This window comes from Leuciscus leuciscus (assembly GCF_965113295.1).
Source record: "Leuciscus leuciscus genome assembly, chromosome: 5".
In the NCBI taxonomy this organism is placed as follows: Eukaryota; Metazoa; Chordata; class Actinopteri; order Cypriniformes; family Leuciscidae; genus Leuciscus; species Leuciscus leuciscus.
This window is the reverse complement of record NC_138729.1, coordinates 28,070,713-28,098,485: the sequence shown is the minus strand read 5'-3', so window position 1 is coordinate 28,098,485 and position 27,773 is coordinate 28,070,713. Positions and strand designations below refer to the sequence as shown.

Genomic DNA, 27,773 nt, shown 5'->3' with positions numbered 1-27,773 from the left:
CTTAGATTGTTTTATTTTGTTTACTCAAGAGTCGCTGTTCTTTCCGTTTATATTCTTCTCCATTCTCAGTATAAAAGCATCATTGAACAGGTCCCATGGGATTTCCAAATTTTTTTTCTTCACTGCACATGTTTAAAGAGCATCAAAGTACTCTATTTCTGTCCTTTTTACTGCCAGCATTGCAATGTGTGCATTTACACATATTACCGGTGCCCACACGCGCACACACAAACAAACACACACACACACACACACACACACACACACACACACACACACACACACACACACACACACACACACACACACACACACACACACACACACACACACACACACACACACACACACACACACACACACACACACACACACACACACACACACGTCTGTCTATGCACAAATAGGCCAGACAGGGTCACAGACAAAGATGTAGTGCAGTATGTAAACGGACAAGTGAGAGGCACCTCACACACAATCGACACACTGCAAATGCAATAGCTACACAGTGCTTGCACTGCAAACATTTCTCCCTGTGAAAGTCAGTGTAAACTCACACACAAGTCAATGATTCCACCCTGTCTAAATGTGCATGAATGCACACTGAACAGAAATTCTCAGGAAACTCTGAGAGAGACTGTCCTTGAATTCAGGATTTTTTTTTTTTAACTTGTAACTATAATTCCATTGGAAGAGGTTAACGTTGAAGTTTCATGAACATTTCATATTTTATCTCACATTTTACAAAGTACCAGGTCTGCAACCTCCATTAAGTGACACATGTACCCCACTAAAATTTGGACTAGTGGTAAAAATGCAGCTTTTTCAAGGGCTAATTCTTAAACTATTACCACAATCCTAAATGTGTGGTTACTGTCTTGCATCATACAAAGTATTATTAATCATTACTTACTTACCCCTAAGACTAAGCATGACATTATTTAAATCCGGTAAAGGTCTTTAGATTCTAATATCTCTCTACCACCCTGATGCCACCTGTAGTTATTAATAATTACATTTTAGGTAGTTCAGGAAATATAGGCATGTATTTCCTTTAAAAGTTACTTTTGGTGCAAGTCATTTAGTGGAAAAAAAAGTTTGTAATTATTATCTTTCTTGCCTAGGATACACTACAAGTCTAATAGGAAGATTAAGAATCAAATGAATGCAATCATAAAAGTTTGCTCACTGTCGAAATTCGAATTAAAACATTCTGAATGTTTTGTTCATTTTAAATGCATTTAACTGAACACCAAAACTGACTGACTGATTCACTGTCAAGGCAATAATTCACTCCCATAACATTTGATCAATCATTTAAAAGTAATGGTGATGGAATGGGGACATGAAGGTTGGCTGATATTGTGATTGCAGACAAACATTTAACAGTGTCAAATATAGCAAATAATCTGAGTTCAATGCAAGTTCAGTATCCTGTAAATCACAGCAGTATTAGGTCATGGGAACACACACTGTAATTTTTTTCCCTAATTTTAAAGGTAAAAATGCCACAGAAAACAAAAAACATGTTAATTGGTTTATGGTATGTTCCCTAATCCTTTACTATATACGGTGAAAAATTATAATAGATCTCCTGGGGCATTTCATGTAATTTTACAGTAAAATACTGTTAAATGTATACACTGTAAAAAGCAATATTTAAGGTTTTATGGCATTGAACATAAATGAATGGTAAAAAAATGTATGGCAGCTGTGGTTGAAGTACTTTACTGCAAAAATATGGTAGTAATATTACATTTTTAATGTTAAAAAGTCAAGGGTGAAAAACCCAACTAAAGCAAACACTGATCACCATAACGGTGACTCAAATTACATATTTTCAATAAAACATCAACATCTAAACCTCTGTTAATTCTCGATAAGAGCTTTTGTAGGCGTATGACAGAAATGGAGTCAACCATGGTTTGTAAGAAGTGAAGCTGGTAATGCTGTTTGTGGGGTCGTTTAATCCTCCTCTTCTGAGATCTTGAGAGATTTAATGTCTTATTTTATCTTCAGTTGATTTTATCTAAGGCTGTGGCTGGAAGTCACTTGTAGTTCTTGTGTTTCTGCTTGTCTCTTCTATATCCGTTCTTGTTGTTCCTCTAAAATGGAATTCCCAGAATTCCCTGCATGAAGCTCCACATTTGATGTTATTTCATTCAAATAATTATGTTTCTTCTTAGTTTTTGTTATCAGTTATGTACATTATGGCTTTGTTACATCTAATGTTATTTAATGAATGTTTATTGCATTATTTTAGAGTCGTGTGTCACCATGACGGTGTTTTGTATTTATGACACTGTGCACCTTCTTTATATACCTCAGCTTGTAGAAAGCTAATTGTGGTGAGCTTCCATCATCATGTGGTTTTCTGTTTTACCACCTGTATTATTATTGTGGTTATCACCTGTATAAAGCAGATTAGGACTTTAGTGGGATGGTGTTTTATATCAGGTAATGAAATATAAGTTTTTTTGCCATAAATTTAAGTCCCGTAAAACCTCAAATGTTGCTACTGTATTTTTTACAGTAAAATACTGGCAACCACAGCTGATGTTTTTTTGTTACCATAAATTTAAATCCTTTTGATGGTTTTTAACATACATTTAAGTCCTGTAAAACCTAAAATTTTGCTACCGTATTTGTGTAAACTTTCGTACCGTCATTTAAAAAAAAAATTACAGTGCACAAATTGAACCTATGGGAATGTTCCACCACTGATATGCTAAAGAGTGAATAGATCAATTCTGTACATACAATATATGCACAAAGTGTGACTCCCCATGCCTCATAAAACAACTTGAACTTGGAAGAGGAGTGAAACATCTTGAGTAATAGAGAAACACATTCAGTTGACTATAAACTAAAAGGCTTACTCTGATCTGGATCACAACATCCCCATATTTTCTCTCCATCCCGGTGGCTCCCTCTCCTCTCTAACAGACCAACATAGTCATGAGTCATTGCCAAAGAGACAGAACAGACATGACAGAGACACACTCAAAGAGACAAGCAGAGAGCTGTGTCCATGTATTTGGATCTGTTTATGTACTTTGGGAGGTGTGTGTAAGGAAAAAATGTGATAGAGAATGTTGTATGGATCTGAGAGAGGACTTGCCAAGCAGAGTGTGACTTAAGTTTAAAAGGCAGAGAGAGAGAGAGAGAGAGAGAGAGAGAGAGAGAGAGAGAGAGAGAAAACAAACAGGTCGTTGAGTGTGCTTGAGTATATGTGCATTAAGCCAACTATATTACAGCTAGATTGGTGTTTAGAGCAGCTGCATTTAAGATGCATTTAAGATAGTCACTATCATTTAGAAGTTTGATTTTTTTAATTTTTTATAAATACTAAATACTTTTATACTTTTAAAAACTTTTATTCAGAAAGTATGCATTGAATTGATCAAAGCTGATAGTAGATACATTTGTTTCACATAAATGTAAAATTTCAAATAAAATAAAAAATATTAAACAGCACAACTGTTTTTTAATAATGACAATAATTGTCAGCATATCAGAGTGGTTTCTGAAGGATAATGTGACACTGAAGACTGGAATAATGAATGACTGCTGAAAATTCAGCTTTGCCATCACAGGAATAAAATACATTTTTAAATATATTCAAACAGAAAACAGTTATTTTTGATCGAATAAATGCCTATTTCAATGTCTAAATCTAGCTATTTCAGTGATGTACAGAAAAGACAAAAAAAACATATTGCTCAAACCAACATCATTGTCTCCATCAGCAATGATATTTTATCTCCCAATAGAAATGCTGATTTGTGACATCACTAGTTGTTAGCGGGGCCCATCTCATGGTTCTTGGACGGGCCCCACAAATTTGCTGTGTATGAACTGGCCAGCTGCCACCTTCACCTTAGTGTATGAATTGCCACAGACTCTCAAGAGCAATGAAATTAATCTCTCTCTCTCTCTCTCTCTCTCTCTCTACCTTATAATATTAGTAGTGTAAACACATGCAATACAATTCTCTCTTTCTCATCCTCTAAACTATCAGTCTAACTATGCCTATACCCACTCCTATGCTCTGAGTGGATGAGTGAGTGTTTGTGTGTGACAGTATGTGTGTGGATGGTTTGTTAACAGCAGACAGATCAATTGGTGCTGCTCTCCGTACACCCACTTGAGTTAACCATAATCTCCCTGCAGACAAGCACCTACCCACACACATACACCCATATGCATACACACACATATATACATTATATATTTATTTATATGTATTGTGTTTGCTTAACATAAATAGAAATATTTCCTCTGTCCATTATTGTCTTAATGGTTGAGTGTCTAGACTGAAAATGAAAATCTTAGGATTTCAAAAGGTGAATTCATTGGATTATTGTCTATCACGGTAGGCACAAGCACAAGTTCTTAAAATCCTCCTGGATAACTTAATTATGGACATTGTTTTTTATGCACTAGAACAGTAACAGAACATTACTAGAATATTTACACATTTACAACTTGGCTTTAACAAACCTGTCAGTGATTTTAAAGCCCGGCTGAGAACTCCTGCATTGCTGGTCACCAGCATAAGGTATGTTTTTTGCATGCAGAGACCAGCATGGGATGCTGGTTGCTGGTTACCAGTATGGGAAGCGGATGTGCAGGTGGACCAGCAATTCCAGCTAATCCAGCTAAGTTTTGCTTGAGAATTGCATGGTCCACCAGCTAGAACAGCACTATACCAGCTCTAACCAGCATAAACCAGCCTGGACCAACTTGGAATTCATGCTGGATTTTCCAGCAGGGAAGACCTTGATTAGCTGGCTGAGATGTTCAATAAGGTAAAGTGTTTGGCAGAAGCAAGTGGTTGGTTGAGGGCCTGTGACTGTCACTCTAGATTTTACACCTTTGCAGACCTCGACCCTAACGAGTGTGTATGTATGTGTGTGATACTATTAAAGGCTTGGAGAGGATGGGAGCTGAGCTTTGGCTGACAAGCAGAGACAGAGAGAAAGAAAGACAAGCAGGGGGGAGAAAACGAACAACACTCTCATTAGTGTCACTAAGGAAACGAAACGGATGAGTGTCTTCCTTTGACGTATAGGACAAATCAAAAGTCCAAAATAAGCATCAGATCTTCTCACTTACACTACAAAAGCAAGCGTTAAAAGGTTATAGGCTTGAATTGGAATAATTCAGGCTTAAAACTTAAAACTATATCCTTCAAATGGTCAAGCATGTATATTAACAGTACACTCAAAAACAACTGCATTAAGTTCAAAGGCCAGAGCCTCAGAGTGAGTCACAGACTGTTAGTTAGTGAATGTTGCTGTGCTTCAGGAAAACAAAGACATTTTCACTGTAATGGCAGCAGAGATGGCTAGAATGAAATTTTCAGTAAATAACTTCTTAAAGGCACAGTATTTAATTTTCGCAGCTAGAGGTTGCATATTCAAAACAATAACAAAGGCGTAGCTTGATGTGAAGGAGCGAGGAATGATGGGATTTGTCATCTTCACCTCCACTGCCGATGGAAATCAGTCTGACGGGGCTTACAAATCATGCTCATGGATGAGGTAATGAAATAAAGATTTTATATCATTCTAATGAATTAGCCGCAAGTAACAAAAAGTTTCATGCTAAATTACTACTACATGTCACTTAATGTGTTGAATGAAGTGGTGGTAAAGCAGCAGAGTTTTAAGTGTTCAAAACAATCATTCTAAAAGTACCCACAGCATTTGCAAAAAGGCTTACTATTTATGTATAACACATAGATAATTACACTGCTATAGAGCTGTTCACCAGACTTATTAAACAGTGTTTGATCCTTGTTTTATTTCTCCTCTTGTCCAAAACTCTTCTTGGGTCATTTGATTCACCAGTACGTTTACGTTTCTTGAAGTTATTTTTGGCGACAGAACCTGCTGCAAACGATAACGAATAATTGTGGTCCATGATGACTGTGTGAAACAACAAAAGAGTAGCGTGCTAGACGCTACAACAACTACTTATGCATTTTTTCATGAGCAGTAAAAGTGGAAACCGAGGATAACGTGAACATGCCACCATTGACAGGTGACGCTATGAGGAGGGACATTACAATGGTTAAAACTGCAAATTTCTCTGGATTTAAACAAACATTGTTGGAAACATTTGGGACAATGTAAGTATTACACAAGTGAACAAAATTTAACACTGTGCTAGTGGTTTTGGGATATTTTCATGCAAAAATCTTACATATTGTGCCTTCAAAGCTTGACAAGCCCATTACCTATTCACTTTTGTTGTATGGAATAAGCAGCCTAGACAATCTGCTTTTCAGTCTTTCAGATGCCATGGACCCCCGAATATGTCCCTCATCATGTGAGTATATCGGGTTTTTTTTAAAACAAATCTAAAATATATTTGGAAAATATTGTCTTTAAAGCAGCTACATTATTAGCCTATGTTTTTTACCCTACTCATTACTGTATTGTTAGATGCACTATTTATTTATTTACTCATTTTATTTATTTATTTGAATCTTTTTAAATTCTTTTTTAGAATAGAAAATTCCATATAGGCTAAATATAGCCTAAATAAAGCCTGAACTCGTGAATGATAATTCCACTTGAATGGTAATGTAATGATTCACTGCACATACACAAAAGACACACATACATTGACATGCAATAATGCTAGTGTGAGTAAATGCCCTTCCTTAGACCACTGTAAAGGAATGTCTTCTCCTCAGGGCTGCTGATGGGTCAGCTAGATTACAGATCCTCTGACCTACAACAACCTGCTTTGTCTAGACAGCTTTGAGTTGGAGCAGATTCCCCTCTTCTTAGCACCACTGTGGTGACTGGGTTTGTATGAGGTAAAGCCTTCAGAGCGTCACTTTGAGTCACACAATACCTGCATTGACGCTCTGACTTCTTGTCTGTCTCTGTTAATCTTTCTCTCTCAATCTAGTCTTAACCTTACTGTCTTTCTGAGGCCATATTTTCTCTGACAGTCTATTCTTTTGTTCTCTGGTGTCATCTTTCTTTCACCCACTAAAAACATTTCTTTGTCTTTCATACTATTAGTCTTGTCCAATACCCTTGTTTTTGAATCACCTCCGCTCACTTTCCACTCTGATGGTAAGTAGTTTGCATAAGATGGTTTTCAGAATGCTGAACTAAATTGAACAGTCAAGGATACTACCTTGACATTCTTTCTTTCTTTTTTTAAAGTTTTGAATGACTCTAAATCTTTGTTCAGCAAATCTGAGATATACGAGTTATGGAAGATTGGACACTTTGTTAAAATAATTAGTGGTGCATGCACTGCAAAACACACTCAGAATACTTTAACATGCCCTAGTATAGCATTGTGATAGCAACTTCTGCATGGGCAAGCACCACTCACTTTTTCTACAGAAAACTTAAATTAAATCGCATTGTGCAATTTCTGTTCCACTTGCAGCACCAAATGGAATTGCAAATAAAATGTCTGTTTAGAAAACACTTCCTCCATCTACTATACGCTGATTTCACGCAGCCGCCATTTTGAAATCGAAAGTGAGGCTCCGGTGGGAAGAAGCCCGGAAGTAAAGATAAACAACAATGCCTTGGATTACCAACCTGAAGCTGCTGCCGCGATTTACACTATTGGATGTTACTATTCAATATAGGATATATATATAGTTCATTCCTGCTTCTTTTTTTACATTCTGAATTATATATAAAAAAATTATTTTATTTATAAATGAATTTCACTGTATATAGTCTAAAGTATGAAAGAAATGTATGTACATTTTTAGAATTGACACAACATCATTAAACACAACAATACGCCATCGCATTCACGCCTCTCCTGTGATTAAAGGCGACACTTCCGGTTTTCTTCCCACCGGAGCCTCGCTTTCGATTTCAAAATAACGGCTGTGTGAAATCAGCGTATTGTTTGGAAAAATAGGTAATCTTGCCCTCAAAACCAGTGGTTGAGTCAATGTTGCCATGCTGGGCTCCTTAAACAATCAGAGCAATGTTGAACACATAGGGCATTATTTTAACGATATAAGCACATGGTCTAAAGCGCACGGAGCAAGTGCACTTAGGGCGTGTCTGAATCCACTTTTGGATTCCAAAAGTGCATGGTCCCAGCGCATGGTCTAAAAGGGTTGTCCCTATTCTCTTAATGAGTAATGGGTGTGTTTTGGGCGTAACATGCAATAAACCAATCAGAGTCTCATCTCCCATTCCCTTTAAAAGCCAGTTGCGGTCGCGCTATGGCGGATTCGCTATTTACATGGCGGTGCACCAATGGGCGCAAATGCATTTGCTATTTAAACAACGTGGCGCAGATCGTGAAAATTATAAAATGCGCCGGGCTGAAACTAGCAAAAAACATTTGCATATTGCCAGGTGTATGATAAGGGCCCTTTTTGGAGACTTGCCGCCACCTACTGGCGGTGTTAGTTTCATAGTTAAAAAGTAGACATTTCATTTATTTCAATCATTTAATATTTCTACAATAAAATGTTACATTTAAAACATGAATCTGTTGAAACATGAAACATGCAATTATAATTTGCTGTGTAAATCCATATATGCCATGTCTAAACAGCCTATGTGTAAATCCAAAAATGGATTTTATTGATACCGACTTCCTTTTATTTGGTAACAATAGCCATATGACAATGAATTTAAAAAATACTGTTCATCACTTGGCTTTATTATTTATTATTTTGATCTTCTCTCAACTGAGAGAGCACATCCTGTTGTATTGTATTATAATTACTATTTAATATTAGCCTACCACTAAACTTAGACTATAAGCATGTTGCATATTAATTGTTCTAGGAACCTCAAAGCATATTTTAATTCTTGTGTAATTTGTGCTAATCTATAATGTAGCGTAAGTAGGGCCCAAACATTAACTCAAGCCCAGGGGCCCCCAGCCCCCTAAGTCCTGCGCTGGATAGGGCCCATTGTGTTTAAACGTTTTGAGAAAATCAATATAGTTGTCTTTCTGCACAATCAGCAATGATAATTTAACAGCAAAACTTTGCATACAGCAGCTTAATTAAGACATTTTGGGTGAACATTCAAATTTATGCAGACAGGGATCGAGAAAGTGCAGGGTTGAGAACCACTGGATAACACTGACCTGAAGCCTATCATAAAATCAAAAGAAGCCACTCGTCTGACTAGTCGTTTTAAGACAACGATGCACCAGTTCTGTGATCAATGGCATGTCACAGAGCTTGAAGTGAATTACATATGAAAATCATGTCCTTAGTCGCAATTTACAGCTAATAGGTTTCCTGTACCTCAAACAGTAGAGCATTGGCGATTGCAACACCAAGGTCATGTGTTCGATTCCCAGGGAAAGCAATAACTGATAAGAATGTAAAAATGTGTACCTTGAAATGCAATGTAAGTTGCTTTGGATAAAAGCATCTGCCAAATGTAAAACATTTAATAAAGATTAGAAGTTAGAGCACATTCTTGCAGAGAGTCTGTATGTTACTGAGAGAGATAGAAGGTCAAGATGAAAGACAGAAGAAGAAAAGGAGAAAGAGAAAATAGGAGAGAGATGAGTAGAAGCAGAACCACATTCAGGAACATTTTCAGCTAGACTGAAGTTAAATAGCCATAATTATCTACAATCACAGTGAGTTAAATATATATGCGGATACAGGGCTGCTCAGAGGTATCCCTTATAAACCCTTAGATAAGCCACAAATATGCTATATTCTCAATCCACACACATCACAGGCACACACACACACATATGTCTGTACTCACTCACACTGCCCTTATCATGCATTCATAAACTGTAACAAACACACACTCAAAACCAACAACCAAAATGATCTGTGGTTAATACAACGCAAAAGCTGTCAGATTCTTCTTTTACTCCACCTCCACTTCACAAATGGAAACAGGCAGAGAGCAGAACTAGCCCGCCCTCTTAACAATATTTACTATTGTTCTATATCAAAAGAGAGGAGTGAGGCCCCAAAATTACCCCTGAAAAGCCCATTACCATCACTCTGAGCACAGCAGGAAATATTTTGTCATTTCTAACACAAATCCACTGAATAACAAATAAAAAATAATTACATGAGTCTTGAATGAATGTTTGAATCATATGTTGATATGGAATATTGTTACTTTATAAGCATTATTATTCTGATAAGGAGATTTATGTGAGAGGTGATACCACTAATAATGTTCTATGAGAACACCATTGCAGTTTTGAGAAAACCAGAGATTAATACTTTGAAAAACTAAATGGTAACAGTATGGAAAGGCAAACATGAATTGGGCTTCAGTAATGGTGCAAATAAAGTTTAGTAGTGTACAGTGCTTTTACCTTTGCTGTCCTTCCTGCTGCTCTGATGAACTCTCAATTCATCCGATTTGATGAAATCAATGCTGGCATATGTGTTGATGTTGGAGGTGGTGTTTCCTCCTGCTCCACCCAATCCCCCAGTCAACCCTCCAACTACAGGAGAGAAAAATGAGTGAGGGCCAGAAGGTCCATCCACACTGGTTTGATTCTCCTTAGTGACTAAGTCTAAATCAATGTAGTTCAGGCCTTGCTCCAGGTTTAAGGAAGATGCCTGAGCAGCAGGAAGAGTTGCCACTCCAGGGCTGGCACACTGTGGAGAGGGTGGCTTATTATTAGACCACAGGTTGTTCTCTAATCCCTGCTGTCGTGGTGGACCACAATGTGGTGTTTCAGGAAAAGGAGAAGGGGAAGCAGAGGGGGAGAGGTTGAGAGTTGGAGGTGCTATGAATGTCTCAGAGCGATGCCGCCTTCTTGCTGATGATTCCGCCCTCACTAGACGGGCACCCTGATCCACATTTGAAAAAGCTTTGGGTGAGGGATAATTCATTTTATGCTCCTGCTCCATGGAGGATGGTAGAGGTGTTTGGCCAGGTTTAGGGGACATGGATGTTTTATCTCCATCCAGTCCAAATTTCATCTCAGTATAGTCTGTAAAAGGTGCAGCAGTGACATCTGTAGATGTCAAGCCTGTCATGCTGCTCTTCCTGAGTCCCATTTCTACTTCTTGTTTTACATGAGGAGCTCTGCTGATCTCCTCTCTGACCTTTGGAGCAGGTTTAAAAGAAGAGAGAGGAGTGAGAGAAGGTGAATTACCTAAGTCCATGTTCACATATTCAGAGGATAAAGAGATAGAGGTGGAGAGGGGTGCTGAGAAGCTCCGGGGAAGGTTGGCAGAACCACCTTGACATGGCTGTGGTCGATGAAAGGCTCTTTGTTGTCCTTGTGCCATGGAGTTCCCTGGTTCAGCTGTAGTCCTCCTCTTGTTATGTCCTCTTCGCTCACCCTGATAAATAATGCTCACATACTCTCCAGGGCTCAAGGATGGAGTTGGGAGCAAAGTCTCCCTGACTCTCGGCAACGTATTGGCTTTGGACATATCCACAAAAAAGTTGGACAACTTGTCCTTTCTTGGCTGTAAATGACCCTGTTTCTGAAAACCTGGCCCACATTTCTGCTGGTGATGGTGTTGGGCTGAAACTTTGGGGTGAGCTCCCCCTACCCTGTGTCCTGTGGTCAGTCTGGCTGCTCTTCCCACTCCACCAACAGACAGAGACAACGACCTGTCTTCAAGGCTTTCACTGCTAGCTGAACTAGAGGAGAAAGAGGATGAGGACAGAGAGAGTTGTCCACCACCACCTGAGCCCACAGGTGTGTCCCCTCCACAATGGTAACCAACCTTTCCTCCAGCTTCACCTCTACCCATACAAACCCTATCCAGATCATCTTCAAAACGGGTTGAGAGGGCAGTGTGTTTATATGAACGTGGCAGCGAAAAATAAGAATAGACCATCTTTGGCTGCTGTGGTTGCTGCTCTGGGTGTGATGGAGGAGTACTGCAAGCTGACCTGGCACTAATAGGTGACATGTTCATGTAGTCGCTGCCTGCCCGACTCTCCATGCTGCCCCTGCTGCCCCAAATGCATCCACTCAGGCCATGCAAGTCTGGTGAACAGCTACTGTTAGGAGACATCATCATGTAGCCCTCATTAATGGGTAGGCGGATTTGTTGAGGGGGTGAGACACTACTATTGGGAGTCATGGCCATGTATTCATCTCCACCCTTTGGCACTACATCTGAACCAGAAACTGATAGTGACAATGAAGCAGGAGGAGCTGTAACACCTGGCAACATGGACATGTAGCCACTCTCAATTGAGGAGTCTTCAGGTCCCCCTTTAGTACTGACCCCTTTATCTGCTGAGTTTTCCTGCACCAATGATGTTGTAGCTGAACCCCCTGAGCCTCGGCGTGAAGTGAAAGACTCTCTACTTGCACTGCGTGACATCACTGCATAGTCTTCTTCATCCTCTTCTTCCTCCTCCCTGCGGTTTGGGACCAAACGCTCCTGGGTAGAGGTGGGGGGTAAGGAAGCACGCTTGCTGAGCAGCCTGCGGTCAGCCTCACACTCGCGACTAGATGAACGACGAAGAACCCTGCGTCCATGAACACGTTTGTGAGACCCTTCTCTGTGACCCATCAGGATATAACTGGCTCTACCTTCAACAAGGGCACCAGGGAGCCCTGCGGCAAGCAGGGAGTGCTCTCCGGGGCTGGAGCCATACTCATCTGAGGAACCATAATCACTGGGTGATCCTGACATGGACACTCTCTGAGGAATTCGAGCATAAGTGCAGATGGGCACAGTTCCAAAGGCAGCTCCACCTAACCCACATTCTGACCCATGACCAGAGCTGGATGAGAGGCTGGGGGCTGGGGAAGGTGCAGGATTTGGGGTGTATCGTGCTAGGCTGAGGGTGATCTTCGCTGGAGTGGGTGCTCGTGTGGGTTTAGGCCTCAGGGTTGGGGTAGTTGAGCAGGATGAACCATTGAGACTCGGACTTGTGCTGAGTGCCGTTGCTCTGCCACCTCCATCCTCTGTACGAGCCCCAATGCTGGCTGTCCGTGACCTAGAAAATCCATGCCGTGGAGTTGGAGACGTGTTGGTGTTCGAGACTCCAGGGGTTTCCGTTCTAGCACGTCTGGAAAAACCAACCTGGGAAGGTGGTAGATTTGGGTGGTGTCGTCTAGAGGGTACACTGATAGGGTTAGAGGCAGTTCCTCCTCCACAGCTCACACCAACAGTTTGGGATTTGCTTCTTTGACGAAACTCTTCACTTAGAGCCTTCATGGCCTCAAGAAGGGTCTCATGCATGTTCTGTGCCACCACTGAATCCTCTACTTGCATCCAGAATTCTCCAGGGCCTGTCATGGCAGAACGACCCACTTCAATGAAAAAGAAGTTCTCTGAGTGGCCACAGCGTCGGACATTCATCAGCTGGAGGACCACAGCTGCAACATCAGAGTTGAGTTTGACAAAGTTGACTGTTTTGTCCGTTAAGCAAAGTCTGTAGATTCCAACTAGATTCCTGGCCTGGCCCAAACCTTTTGGCCAGACTTTAACTTGCCAGACCTCCTTAAAGGCAGGGCCAGGGGAAGGCAGTTCACAGTCTCCTCCACTGCCACACTCATCAGGAGTCTTACCTGCAGATGCAAAATAAAAAGATAGAAACACAATATAAAAATGTAATAAACATGGATATATTTAAATAAATTGTAAAGTATGTAGTACTGTGCTGATTGTGTCAATAGAGACATTTCCACTCAGAATTGTCACAAAAAAATATGTCCAAAAATGTCCACAGCACACTATTAGTCAAAGGAAGTTTTGTGTTATTAAGCCACACTAATATAAATAAAAAAGTCACTTGTTGGTCACATCATTCAAGTTTGGAGTAGAATTGTAATAGTGGAAAAAAATATTATTTACAATTTAAGTCGTGTAAAATACTATATTTCACTATATTTCCAATATATTTAGAGCAAAATGTTAAGATTATGTTGCTCCTCTTACCCAATGTTATCTTTTTAAAAGAATGGCATGAAAACATGCTATTTTATTATGTAATTCACAAATTATTTTGTTTAATTATACTTCACCACATTGTGTGTGTGTGTGTGTGTGTGTGTGTGTGTGTGTGTGTGTGTGTGTGTGTGTGTGTGTGTGTGTGTGTGTGTGTGTGTGTGTGTGTGTGTGTGTGTGTGTGTGTGTGTGTGTGTGTTTTATAAGCGTGTGTCAGTAGAGGTAAACATTATTATTATTTTTATTTATTATTTCTCTACATTATTTTATAAGATTTAAGCTTTGGAGTGGATGAAAAATGGTCATTACCTCTTCACGTTTTGAGAGGGACATAGGGTCAAAATGTTGTTACATTTTCGTGACAGCTTTTAGTTAAGAACGAGAAAGTCAGAAGAACGAGAAAGAACGATCACAGAAAGCCACAAAATCACTTTCCAGAACATTCTCATTCACAGTTCCATGCTGGTGGAACGCTCTCCCCACCCTCATCCGGAATGCAGAATCCCTGACAACATTCAAAAGACAGCTAAAAACCCATCTCTTCCGTGAGCACTTAACCTCATAAAAAATTTTTTAAAAAAAATAAAAAAAAAAACGATGTTTTTCCCTTTGAAACATCACTTATCAGGCTTATGCTACTCTGAATAATACCTGAACTTCGTATTTTGAGCACTTCTTGTGTTGTTGTTGTTTTTTGCCTCTTTATGATGACTCGCTTAAATTAGTCCTAATTTGTAAGTCGCTTTGGATAAAAGCGTCTGCTAAATGACTAAATGTAAATGTAAATGTAAAGTAGCACTGTGCCGATCAAACCAACCAGCCCAGGTCAGAGCAATTTTTGACTGGTTAGGTTAATGTACAATATAAACGGTTGCATAATATAATGTATATTAGTGTATAATATAAAACTGATGTGGCCGCTGTTTGCATGCCATTTATCGGTTGCATTTATCTGACCAATGTTGCACATTTCGTTGCCTTCTTGTAAAAAAATGGAAAAAGAGATGATCTCCGTGCAGTTGCTAGATACAAACACTACAGCCAAGTAAATCCATTATAGCCTTTACGGATCCAAATTAAACCGAGGAAGGCTTATAGAATCGCTTGCTCGGCAACTAATGTCTATATCATCACTGATGGCCTGCTGTTCAACTCGGTTCATTCAGTGGCGGGGGTCATGTTCTACCAAAACACGAGGGATGGGGCAAGAGGAGACCCGTATTCCAATAAACACGCACGGCTGCCGCGGCTCCCCTCCCCGGCAGAATCGCTATGACAGAAATGTAGGTTACACGTACAACATGCACAAATGTGTAGAAAACAAAAACAGTACTGACTCCTGAGCGCTGCAGCAGCGCTTGCACAATGCGCCACTCTCGCACTACGCGCTATAGTAGTTATGTCTAGTGATGAGAGCGTTCGAATAGTACATCTCGATTTTCTCTAAACAATTCAATAAAAATAAAAATATGAACTTGTCTATTCATGGATGCATTGTAAGCCTATGGTTCTACAAAGCATGCACCGTAATCATGGCCATTTTAATACCGCTTGCGTCCACATTTCCAGGTGTGGTGGCTACATTAAACAGACGGGTGGGGTAGAACGTGCATTTGAATCCAAACGGCTTCGCAAAAATAGATCCTCTGAAGCCAAGGGGGCTCCCATCATCAACACGCAAGTTGATGGGCAGGTTAAGAAACTACAACCACCAAGGTCTATGATGCTGCAGCATATATGCGAAAGACAGGTCATTCACGAATTCGACTCAAGGGTACAACATAATTTCTGACTCACATTTACACTGTAGATCCAGCATGGCCTGGTACCATTCGTTTTGGACCTCTTCAGTGTCCGCGGCTATGGCAAAGCTCTCCCCGCGGGTATACAGCACTATCATGTGCTTGTTCTTTGAATCTGCCCGTTTGTTGATGTTGAAGCAAGAGTCTAGGTTCACTGCTTTCTTTGGGACTGGTGATTTGCTTCGGAATTTCTTTTCGTTTTCATAATATTCTAGTCTGGCCGGGCCCTGCTCCGATGCAGCCCGGAGAACGAAAAAGCGCCGGTGCATAGATTTCTGCTTGCGGAGATAACCGCTTTTCCGCACGTCCTCGTAGCTCTGCTGCTCCATCGCCGCCTGGTTCTCCATTGCTGGGCGAGTTGCTTGGTTTTTTTTTTTTTTATCCACCAATGCCTGCCTAAAATCTGTGTTATGTTTTACATTCGTTCATGATAGCAGCAGTCCTCTTCTCTCTCATCATGCAATCATGAGCCCTCGAGGAGAGCCCAAATAAGCGCTTGAGATTGTTTTCCTCCTGGTCCAGCTTGTATGGTTTTGTGCAGCCAGGCTCCACTGACAGGCGTGCACATGCGGCATGCGACGTCTGCACTAGCATGCGGTTCTGCTGTGTATCATTGCAAGCGTACCAAAATTGTTTACTGTACAGCTCTACCTCGAATGCCACCCTCTGCCTGCACGAGACTGGTAAACCCGTTAATGCCAGTTCATAGGCTACACGGTGTACACAGAACGGAACTGAGACTGCACTGATTTCAGTGTTCAGTCTGCATATGGATTCGTTAAAAGATACAAACATCCTCAAGGTTTAATGAACACATTTCTTGTGCCATATTTTATATTCCACATTAAGGGTTTCTTTTAACTGCCAGTCTGGATATGGACATTTAAAAGGAATGCATGTCGGAATTATTTTTTTGAATAATTTTTAAATGGAAAATATACACATGATTCTAATTTTCACGTAGTAGGCTATTGCATTTTTTAATTATTAAATGCGGAATCCCCCTCTCCACTGTCATTGGCAAGTCTCTTGCGCTAGTGCATCATTCATGGTGAGGCGTTTGCGACACCTGTTGGTTGCCTTTTGCAATGTTTTTGTGTCAGTGTAATAAGACGCAACTCATTTGACAGTTTTCTCCCGTATCAAGACAATAATGCGGATGCAATATTTCTTTCTGCAGTTTGCATATAAACGTTCTATTTAAAACAGGAACATGAAACAGTTAATATTTCAGCCAAAAACGACCAATTTAGTAAGATAGGGTATAGGCCTATAGTCCATAGTAGAATATAGGCCACGAAGCGCCACCAACACAGTCTTTGCTTGTTCCAGTTGTGTATTGGGACTTAAACTGTAATAAAATGATGAGATCTCAAGATCTTTTTAACTAACACGTTTACGTGTGTAAGAAAACAAAATTAATACATGTAGGCTAATGTCAAATAATTTCTTCAAGTCATTGGCGTAACTTTGTTTTAAAAAGTGGGTGGGACAGGTGGGGTGGGGTGGGGGGGTTGCTAATAAAATGCTAAATCAGATATATGAACAATAACATTACGATGACCTTCAATCGATTTAAATAGTAGGCTACATGGGGTTTAATTTGTCGTTTAATGAGATGTAACCTGATATATGTATCCGCTGCTTGACTAACGTGTATCTTAATGGTCCAGTGGTAGAACTTTCGCCAACCGTGCCAGAGGTTCTGGGTTCTAATCTGCTCTCGCATAGTTTTTTTTTTTTTTTTTTCATATAATTTTTTTTTTTCTCATCAAAACCGTTTATGTTCATCAGTGGTTGTATATCAAGCAGGGGCACGTTTGTGTGCATTATGTTTTGTGATTTCACCAGAACGAATAGAGAGTATCCGCAACGGACTGAAGCGCGCGTCCGAGTGAAGACAGTGCGGTCCACCGAAAACACTGTATCCGCGCCACTGATCACAGCGCCAACGAGCACTTTGATCACTTGATTTAAAAAACACATTTGAGCACTAGATCGTCTTTTATTTAAAAAACGAACGAAATGAATGCTCTGCCAGTTAACTGGAGATGTTTTATTTATTTGTAGAATTGGTACATTCGTGGCGCGAGATGTTTTAAAAAGTGATGGGGACAATATCGACCCTGGCAAAAAGTGGTGGGGACATGTCCCACCCGTCCCACCCGCAAATTACGCCTATGCTTCAAGTGCAGGAAACACAACATGAGATAGCCTTTGAATAGTGCGAAAAATCCACAGAGGAAAACATTTTGCTACATTATTTTAATAGGCCTACATAGTTAAATTTTCATTTTACATAGTGCTGTTAAAGAACATGGTAACTTTCCCCTAAAATCTACTACCACCCCATCTTTAATAACAAGCAAAGCAATTCGGCATGCGCTTATCAAGCCACTCAAGCGCTCACCTAACTTCTGGGAAGAAAATCTTTACTAGGCTAGTGTTCATTCTCATATTGCTGCTTTGCTAGTCCTGACGCTTTTTGGTCTCTTTATTTTTCCTCTGTCCTCTATTACATAGGACGCATCTTGTTGACAGATGCGATAAATCTCCAAATCCACGAAAATGCTCCAAGTTCACGTATGGCGCGCGCAGCTTCCGGCTTCCCATATATGGGCTTGTAAATGTACAAAAGGCAGAACGGCTTCTAAACGGAGAATCTGACAGCGGTCACTTTTGATTTTACTGATTTCAAATGGCCTACTGCGGAGATCGGGTTGATATCTCAGGACAGTTTTTCCCTGACATCTTTCTTTCTTTCTTTCTTTCTTTCTTTCTTTCTTTCTTTCTTTCTTTCTTTCTTTCTTTCTTTCTTTCTTTCTTTGAGGATCATGTTTTTCTGCATGCTTACTAATTTTTCTTAGACCTACGGACTCCGGTCCCTCGGTTGTTGATTATGATGATTAGCTATAATTCAACTAATTAAAAAAATACAAATTACTTTTATTTAAAAAATAGCTATCAATATATAATCACCTAAATGCATTGTTTCGTGTTCTTACGTATATGCGGTCAACTTAAATAGCTTTCAGTGAAAATTAATAACATTCTTTTTAAATCTATTTAATCCCCGGATTCTTGACCTTGTGAACATGATAATTTTGTTTTGTATATCAGTTTCACACATGTAAATTGAACAAATGTAAACCCTCCACATGACTTTGTGAAAATGTTTACATTCATAATGTCAATTAGGCTAATGTCAAAATATTTGCTATTTTAATATTACTCTGGTTTTCTTTTTCACATTAGTAAGTGTTCATTAAGATATTGCTATGAGCCCTGTCTTAAAAGGTAAATGTGAAAGAAAAAAACACCTTTTTAAAAACAACGAGGACAACTGTGTCTTATTCCGGAGTTTTATTCAATTATTTAATATTTGACATTTTACCAGGGTTGACGACAGTGAATTATGTTTTTTAATTTTTTTTTTTTTTTATGTATTCTGTTAGTTTGTTTTTTGAAGAGTTAAAATGGGCTCGTTTAAAACTAAGTACAAATGTTCAGTTGTTTTATATTCACCCAACGAAGGGAATGATTTGGTTGGCCAGCTAATAAACGTTCGCCTCTTCAGGGTTATACGGTGAGCGGTGCTCTTCTTCGTCTACTCTTAAGATATTAGAATATTGGCGAAAAGTTATTTTAAACGAGAAAGGAAATGGAGGTAAACGGTGGTCCTGCAAACCCCGCAGTGATCGCTGAGGTATCGTTCTCGTTTCAAGATGAACTGACTGCGACCCTTCAAAACGCGCTCGGTGTTGCGGTAGAGATCGCCGTTGCGGAGATAACCAGACTGCTTGACAGAGCGTTGAGAGATGTGCAGGGCAAGATTCAAGAGGCTCTGCGGGACAACAGTGCGCTCAAGTTTAGGCTGCAAACAGCTGAAACGCAACTGTCAACTGTGTGTGGTCGCCTGGATCAACAGCCACAGAGACTCGAGGATTTTCCCATCGGTAGTACCAAACATTTGGTGACAAAGCCTCCAATCAGCTGCAGCAGGGTTCAGCGTGGGGGTCGGCAGTTAAATACCCTTAACGTAGGACAACAAACCGAGCCCACTGTGAACTCGGAACATGATTATGAGGTATGTGGATCCAAGGAAACTAATATATTCCAGCGAGGATCAATCTGTGGGAACCAAAATGGAGGCGCGTGCGCTCAGACTTTAAACTCGGATACACTTGAGGAATCAACTCACTATAGATTAGATGACACAAATGGTAAGCTATTTGATGTTTAAAGACGAATGCATAATTTAAAGTTTTAAATCAGTTAAAATGACCGACTGTTAATGATACACACCTTTAAAACTATTGGCCCATTTTGACTTCATGTTTAGTCTTTACTTTTTCATTTTACCCCATGTGAGTTGTTATTAGCCATAATAACGACATATGTTGCTGTCTGAGTAGTGGTACCCGTATCACCTCATGAAAAAAAATACTTTTACTAAGTTACCTTATCATATACTTACCATAACTTTTAAATGGTTTAACTTTAACATTATTTTTGTGTGATTATATTATTATATAATCATCACCTATGATTATGTTTTATTTAGTTGTATTTTAATTTTAATTTTTATATCAGTAATGTACAGTAGGGTGTTTTTTATGGGTACTTTCTGTTGCTTGGTTAATGTTTATTGCATTATTTTAGTTTACCCTGAACAAATATTGGCCATTTGGCCATGTTTTATGGACAGGCCACTTACAATGAACTCTGATCTGATCAGTTATGTGGCTTTCTATTGTACCACCTGTATTATCATGGTTGTTAACTACATTTTAAGGTAAAAAGCGATTTTGATAGCTAATTGGTTTATTAACGTTACATTGCTTAATGAAATAAACTGTTATATAGGCACCAATATGTCATTCTGTAATACCTGAAACAGTGACACAGTAGTTTTACTGTGTTTTTTGTTTAGTTTTTTACTGTAAATTTAACAGTATATTTAGTTTGCAATGTATACATCTATTGCTACTGTGCATAGTTTGGACTGGATTGATTAAACTTATGAGTTACTCCCTTTTCAGACATCAAGAATGATCAACACAATATGACCAAAACTGACCAGACATGTGCTGGGACAGTTACAAGTGGGGGGTCATCCCTTGAAGTGGCTGTAAAAGTGGAGAAAGATGAGAGTTATGATGATCCAATCCCAGTGTCCCTCTCTGTGGTGGAGGAGCCCAACTCAGACAGCCTTTCTCTGGCTCAGTCTCGACTATTGGAAGACTGGAGACCTGAGCCATTGCACACAGAGAGCTGTCAATCAAATATGCACTTTCAGTCCACCAACCAACCCCTAGGTTAGTACTACTGTTGTACTATATATAAATAATATGCCATGCTAGTAGGGTGATATTAGTTTGCACTGAGTACAATTATAAACTGACTGATCCATTTAAGTACAGTAATATGCCATATTGCAAGATTTTTACATGTAGTTTTCCCTTTTCTCTGCCTCTAGACCTAGATTTCCTGTCGTCCTCAAGCTCAGGCCAACAAAACCACTTCCCAAAGCTCCACAACAACCATTATAAGAGTCCTGGGTGCCATGCGTTTCCCCCCGGCCGGAGCCCTTATCATTGTAGCCTATGTGGGCGAGACTTCAACCGTAAGCACCATCTCAAGATCCATCAGAGGATCCATACAGGAGAGAGGCCATACACTTGCTCTATATGCAGTGCACGCTTCCGTCACGCATTGACACTCAAGCGCCACTTCCGCCTTCATACGGGAGAGAAACCTTATGTTTGCGGTCAGTGTGGAAAAAAGTTTCGAAATGATGGTGGATTGAAGGTTCATCAGTGTTCATGACAACAGTTGTGTAAATTCACTATTAATGCTAGTCTTGTGATGGATCCAATATAGGGTCCAAAGTTATTAAAGGGATAGTTCTCCTAAAAATGAAAATTCTGTCACCATTTACTCACACATGTTGGGGTGACTTTGTTTAATCTTCAAAACTAGAGATGCACCGCGAATTTTTATCAATTTAAAACTATACTATAATTTATAGCTCGATAATAAGGACTGCCTATGGCCAGAGTGAACAACCCTCGGGACAGTTGAGTTGATGGAACCTGTCCCGTTCAGGCCAGTGCTGCATGTTCATGAAAGTTTGTCCTTTGCACGTGTTTTTAAACCTGGCGATTTTAAACATTCATGTGCAAGAAGATGCGAAAGAGAACTCAATTCTACTCACTGTGTGAGAAGTTTTGTGTGCGCACACATCTTAAAGGGGGGGTGAAATGCTATTTCATGCATACTGAGTTTTTTACACTGTTAAAGAGTTGGATTCCCATGCTAAACATGGACAAAGTTAAAAAAAATTAAGTTGTACGTTTGATGGAGTATTTCTGTGCCAGAAATACTCCTTCCGGTTTGTCACAAGTTTCGGAAGGTTTTTTTCGAGTATGGGCGTGTGTGACGTCAGATGGGGCGGAATTTCCTTATACGGGTCCTAAGAGCACTTCTGAAGGGCGCTCGCGCACCCGTAGACCTGAGCGAGAGAGCGAAAGCAGTACGCCCATCAAAGCGCTGTGCTCGGCTTTAGGGAAGTCATCAACGGAGTTGTGCAAGTGTTCTTGGTTGTTCCCTGCATTTCGACGATGATTGTTTTATAAACAAGGCCCAGTTCGACGCCGGATTTGCAGATCGTCTAATACTTCACCTCTGGAAAGATGAATGTGTATTTAAAATAGGTCATTTATGTAGAAGAAATGTGAAATTATTTTTGAATTTGGAGCTTTCTAGACTGAGAAAAGCCAGAAAATGTATTTTTGGCTTATGTGGATGAAAGACAATGCACTTGCTTCGCTGCCCTAGGAGGCCACTCCCAAGCCACGCCTACTGGTCAGAGAGCGCAGTTGAAAACAAGAAGGCTAGGCTACTAGTGAGACTCCTTGACGAGTTTGCCCGATCGCCCAAAATGTCCGGGATTCGGCTTTTGCGTTCTACACTCGCCATTCATTATGTTTACTGTGGCGAGCAGGACGAGGCTGAGGGGCACGGGAGAACGGCGCGAGGCCAGTGGCGTGATTACTGAGACGCACCGGTCTCGTAAGTTATCTCTCATGGAGGAGCGGGAATTTTCTTAGCAATGTTAAAACGCACATCAACCGGTAACTTGTTTAGCGTTCATGTAAACACTACATTCAGATTCACCAATCGGAATGAATTCAGTTAGATTGAAACAAAAGGTGTGCATGTAAACAATGAATGGCGACTGCAGAAACCAAAAGCCGAATCCCGGACATTTTGGACGATTTCGACGGCCGGACATGTCCGGGAAAAAGAGGATGGTAACCCCTACTGCTCAGCTTTCTCCTACTATACTCAGCTTTCTCCACAGAACAAGAGCCTGTTAGCTTAACTTCCAAAGAAAGACGGCTGATACTATGTGTACATTCTGTGAGTGAGATCCCCTATGGTGAGATCCCACCTCCTATGGGCGGGCTGAAAACATGCGGGACAGCCCCTCTTACTGGCTGTAGTCTTTAGCCTCTGGCCAAAAAATCCTCAGATGACGCAAAATGACAATTTTCCAGACAAAAAATACATAAATCTCTCATCTCAGAGGGATATGAGGTTAGAAAGCACGGTAATTCGAAAATACTACAGGTTTTCTACTAATACAAAGCTTAATGCTAAATCCTGAAGTATCCCTTTAAGGATGGAGCAGTCCCAACGATAAAGGTTCACGGTTGTGCGTTGGAACCGCAGGCGGTGAGTAAAACTGCTTCAAATGTCTGTGTTGTTAGCTATCGGCGCATAAGCACAGCAAGTAAACATGATCACGTATAGTTAATGTATCTATGGAGCATGCGACGTATGGTGTGTGTGTGATTGGCGCTCGTGATTCTTTAGCTCCGCCCACACGGCACGCCTCCAGCCGCTTTCTTTTATAAATATAATAAAACTAAAGACTTTTTGGAGATATGAAGGATGCAATACTACTCTATAGGTACTCAAGATTAACATGAGATTGACTGAAACTGAGTGTTTCACCCCCCCTTTAAGTTATAGACCATGTGCAAATACTGAATTGAGTTCTCTTTCACTTCTTCTAATTCATACAAAATTATATAAAAATGCCCATCTTGGCTAGTATCCTTGTAAACATAGTTGGTTATATCTTAAATAAACATTTGAGAAATAAAATTACGGTGTACTAGTATAATATTCCTGCTGCTCGTTTTAATGTTAATCAAACATCAAAAGACAAACAAATCGCTCACCATTCTTGCCTAAATAACTTTTGTGACTTTAATAATGATTAATGTATATTTAATTTAAACAATGAAGAATATATTTTACATTTGATTACTTTATTTCTGTACCTAAAAACTACTGTTAGACCTACAGTACCTGAAAAGCACTGTTTATTTCATATGCATCTTTGTTCTGTTGTATTTATGTTGGCATGTTGAATGTTAAATGGATCCAATCCATGTTCAATTGAAATTATTTTACTAATGCATGCATTTTTGAACTGCTAAATTAAGATGATCAAAACACTAATCTGTTTTAATGACAAAAGTTCAAATAAGCAAGTGACAAATATCGGAATCGGCCAATAGTTGTTTGTCAATCTGTATCGGCCAAACAAATTATAATCATATCGGTGCCTCCCTATTCAAAGCACAAATTAAGATATTTTCAATGAAACCTGTTTCTGTCCCTCCATTGAACTTCCAGGTGAGTGAGGTGACCAAACCTTAAAAGATCCAAAACGGTTATAAAGGTGTCAAATTGAATCCATATGAATCAAGCCGTTTAATTCAAGTCTTGTGAAGAGACATGATCGCTTTATATGATGAACAGATTTAATTTGTTCGAATGACATGAGAGTAAGTAAATGATCACAGAATTTTTATTTTTAGGTGAATTATCCCTTTAAGATAATATTCCTGCATTCATCCCTGACAGGACGGTCCCTGCTTTGAATGGAAAGCATCCATCATATGAATATTTGTACCATTATACCTTAACACCTATCAAAAATATCTTTCTTTCCCTTAGATTTAAAGTGCCTGACAATAGGACCTTGAATCTGGGCAGTACTCTGTTGTGTAAGTCTTTAATATGAACAGTTAGATTGAATCTTCACTCCTGAAATGTTGGATCCAGTCTTTTTACCAGATTTTGTCAAACATCCATTTTGTTTGGTACCCAAAATTGTTAGCAGTTTTTTTTTCTTCTGATACCCAAAACCAGTTAACAGATAATCTTATCTGATACCCAAAATCAGTCAACAAATCTGTATTTTGTCCAGTGCCCAAAACTGTATTAACTAAAATTCTTGAGGCGTGAAATAGCATAAAGCAGGTGACGAAGTGATGACAAAATAATGAGCAAGGTTTATTGAATAATCATTAAACTTTGTATGTTTCAATGCACAGACTTCCTCTGAACTTCATCCCTACTTCATCTTACCTTTTTTTTCTGTACTTTTTCCTGTACTTTGTCTGACCAGCACAAATTATACCAAACCTTTTTAAATCTTAAATACTTAAAATGAAATATTGTATGGATCTTTTTATATTGTACCATGAGCTGTCATTTCAACTGATAATATTGCCTTTTAAGTATAAAAGAAGTAGAGTGGCACAGAGTCCTAGTAAGAGATAATGTTCTGTCAGTTTCACTATTAACAATATTACACGATACAAGTCTGCTAGTTTTAACCAGTGCTAATTTGAACCATAAGTAATTATTTCCATACTTGAGTTGATATGCCTGCTAACCAAAGTCCAGGTCAGATGTAAGGCAAAACAAGTTCAAAGCACAGGGGAAAATAGTCAATGATATTATATTTATTTTGTAGTCTGAATCAGTTTGTGAAATTAATTAATTAATTAATTGTTCACTTCTGTATAGCAACTGCCAAATCTTGGATTTGCATTTTAGAAAGTAGTTTCCAACCCTGCGATGAATCTCTGTTCAGGATTGTGGTGAAAAAAATCTCTGTCTTTCTGCTCTCTGCTTTGTGCAAGTTAGTAACCAGTAGTTTGCTGCATTCTTGCTACAATCATCTTGTAAGCAGATGAAACAGAACCTGTAATTGCATGATGAGCATCTCACAAACTTGCATCCTTGTTCATGCATAATCAGATTGTGACACTTGGGACAGGCTCTGAACATTGGACAACCATGCACTTTACTCTTTGGATCGGATACCACTTCGCAGGTTAGCAGTGTGGAGACGATGGGGCACAGCTTGTTGGGGCAGGCAGCAGAAGTGCAGGGGTAGAGGCAGGAGCTACACAGGAGCTGAGTGGTCAGGCATTGAGTACAGTGAAGCAGTTCACTTTTAGTACACCCTTTTATACATGCAGGTTTCAGTGCAGAGAAACAAACTGGGCACTAGAAAAATGTAAGACATGGGTGCTAATTAATAAACATTTTCAACTTCTTGAGACTGATGGGCTTGATTAAATGAAGTTAATATGCAGTGCTCACTGTGTTTGTGGGATCTGGGTTTTTTCCATCTTTTTGAGATGCAGAAGTGCTGACGGATTGGTTATCCATTAGTGTTTGAGAGGGAGGAGAAAGCTCCTTCACAGACTAGACAAGATAAAATGACTAATTTGATCAGTGTAATCCAGTGATTTAACCAGTAGCACTGCCAGCACTATAGTGTGCATGAGGCTTTACGATCTTTTTGATCAACTACCATTTGTAAACTGCTTTTAAGGATATTTATATTCGAATGCAACATTATAGTTATAAGCTCACAGCAAATTGTCTTTAACAATAAAGTGTTCTCACCTTTAAAATATTTCCCTCCTGGCCAAGAGCATCAGTCTGATTGTACACCTGTGAATTTCCTACAGAACAGTGATTGGCAATTTTTGGGGGGCTTTACAACATCTGAAATGTGCAATTATACGATTGACAAGCATCGTACTTTTCTCAGGACAAAGTGAAAGTGAAAGTATTTTTTCGATGGTTGTAAATATATTTATAAACAAACTTGTTCATAATCAGTTATACATTTTGAATGGTAACGTAATAAACAAAACAATTACCAGCTCCCATTGTTGTCTTTCTTCTTGCAACCCACCGTATAACTGTTTGTCTCGTACTTCTCAGCTCTTCCTTATTTGTGTTTATATCTGCATTTTTCACACAGTATTTCCTGGTTCTTCGTTTCATCTGATCTGTTTGAGTGAGTTTTTTTTTTAATTCTCAATGTAAATATCAATGCTGTGTTGTCGATCCGTTCTGTGTAGAAAGGAATGATTTGTTTACAGGAACAACCCACAGCTGAGTTCTGGAAAGTCCTGGGGTTAGCCTACTAGGGTTATCGCAAACACCCAACCTTCTAACAACGTTTTAACAACATAGCCAAAAGGTTGCCATAACTACGTTGTGTGGTGAAGGTTGTTACAGCGTTGTCACAATGTTGACATTAAACCACCGTTCAGGGCCATTGCTTAAGGTTGTGCCTAGGGTGTCTGGACAACCACTGGACAACATATATCGTCACTGCTTAGCGAAAATCAGCCTTTTGAATTTCAACTGATCGTTGGGCCGTCTCTCATTCTTCATCAAGCAAGGATACGTGAGAATTGCGTGTAATTTACTTCAGCTAAATAAGATACGTAATTATTCAAACACAACCTACAACTTACTTATCTGGTGTGACATTTTTTTGAACATCATCTGGTCAGGTATGACAAATGTTTAACTTTATGCCAAAAGTATGAAGCCAAAATGACTTTAATGATGAGTAATTGATTTCAGCACTCATTCAACAGGCAGCGACGCGTAGCCGGGTATACCCTCACTTTTTCTTGCTTGCCGGCACTCCTTGCATGTTGCTGGTACTACGACCGAAACATAAAATCAGGCTATTAATTACTGTATACACCAGCGCGCTCCAAAAGTGTGAATAAGATTTGCGCGAGCCGTTGATAAAATGTACAACCCATTTTAATTCTATTGAGAATGCAGCAAAACGCTGTGGAGAAAATCAAACATGATCTAAAAATAGCCACTAAAAAGACGGATGAAACGAGAGGAAAACATCCTCCTGCAAGCTTTTTAAACTTCTCATGACCACCTTTACTATC

At 39.5% G+C, this 27,773-nt stretch overlaps 2 protein-coding genes and 1 long non-coding RNA gene across 5 annotated transcripts in view; 1 reads left to right on the top strand and 2 right to left on the bottom strand.

Annotated features, from left to right (window-relative positions):
- Nucleotides 1-16,936, bottom strand: part of LOC309498406 (insulin receptor substrate 1) — a 19,204-nt gene extending 2,268 nt beyond the window's left edge. Inside the window, exons 1-2 of the mRNA XM_082169127.1 lie at nucleotides 15,677-16,936; nucleotides 10,321-13,500 (exon numbers count right to left, since the gene is read on the bottom strand). Coding sequence (XP_082025253.1) covers nucleotides 10,321-13,500; nucleotides 15,677-16,028 — 3,532 coding nt within the window. The 5' untranslated portion in view covers nucleotides 16,029-16,936. The remainder of the gene's footprint in view (nucleotides 1-10,320; nucleotides 13,501-15,676) is intronic.
- A 2,282-nt stretch (nucleotides 16,937-19,218) lies between these two features.
- LOC309498429 (uncharacterized protein) lies at nucleotides 19,219-26,730 on the top strand. Of its 2 annotated transcripts, XM_082169192.1 has the most exons (5): nucleotides 19,219-19,904; nucleotides 20,724-20,999; nucleotides 21,161-21,913; nucleotides 22,048-24,104; nucleotides 24,394-26,730. In XM_082169192.1, the coding sequence occupies exons 1-3, from the start codon at nucleotides 19,343-19,345 to the stop codon at nucleotides 21,508-21,510; spliced, it is 1,188 nt and encodes a 395-aa protein (XP_082025318.1). In that variant the 5' UTR covers nucleotides 19,219-19,342; the 3' UTR covers nucleotides 21,511-21,913; nucleotides 22,048-24,104; nucleotides 24,394-26,730. The 2 variants fall into 2 exon arrangements, with proteins under 2 accessions (XP_082025318.1, XP_082025317.1); XM_082169191.1 differs by having other exon boundaries at nucleotides 21,161-24,104.
- LOC309498448 lies at nucleotides 25,036-27,477 on the bottom strand. Of its 2 annotated transcripts, none has more exons than XR_014205941.1 (4): nucleotides 26,727-27,477; nucleotides 26,467-26,568; nucleotides 26,158-26,262; nucleotides 25,036-26,061 (listed from the first exon to the last, which is right to left on the bottom strand). It is a non-coding gene; the product is annotated as an uncharacterized lncRNA (long non-coding RNA). The 2 variants fall into 2 exon arrangements; XR_014205942.1 differs by having other exon boundaries at nucleotides 26,467-26,525; nucleotides 26,727-27,470.
- Nucleotides 27,478-27,773: the final 296 nt, after the last annotated feature.

Coding starts and splice junctions, on each gene's coding strand:
- LOC309498429 (XM_082169192.1), top strand. CDS start 19,343: ATGGAGGTAAACGGTGGTCCTGCAAACCCCGCAGTGATCGCTGAGGTA. Junction 19,905..20,723: donor TAGATTAGATGACACAAATG/GTAAGCTATTTG, acceptor CTCCCTTTTCAG/ACATCAAGAATGATCAACAC. Junction 21,000..21,160: donor GTCCACCAACCAACCCCTAG/GTTAGTACTACT, acceptor CTCTGCCTCTAG/ACCTAGATTTCCTGTCGTCC.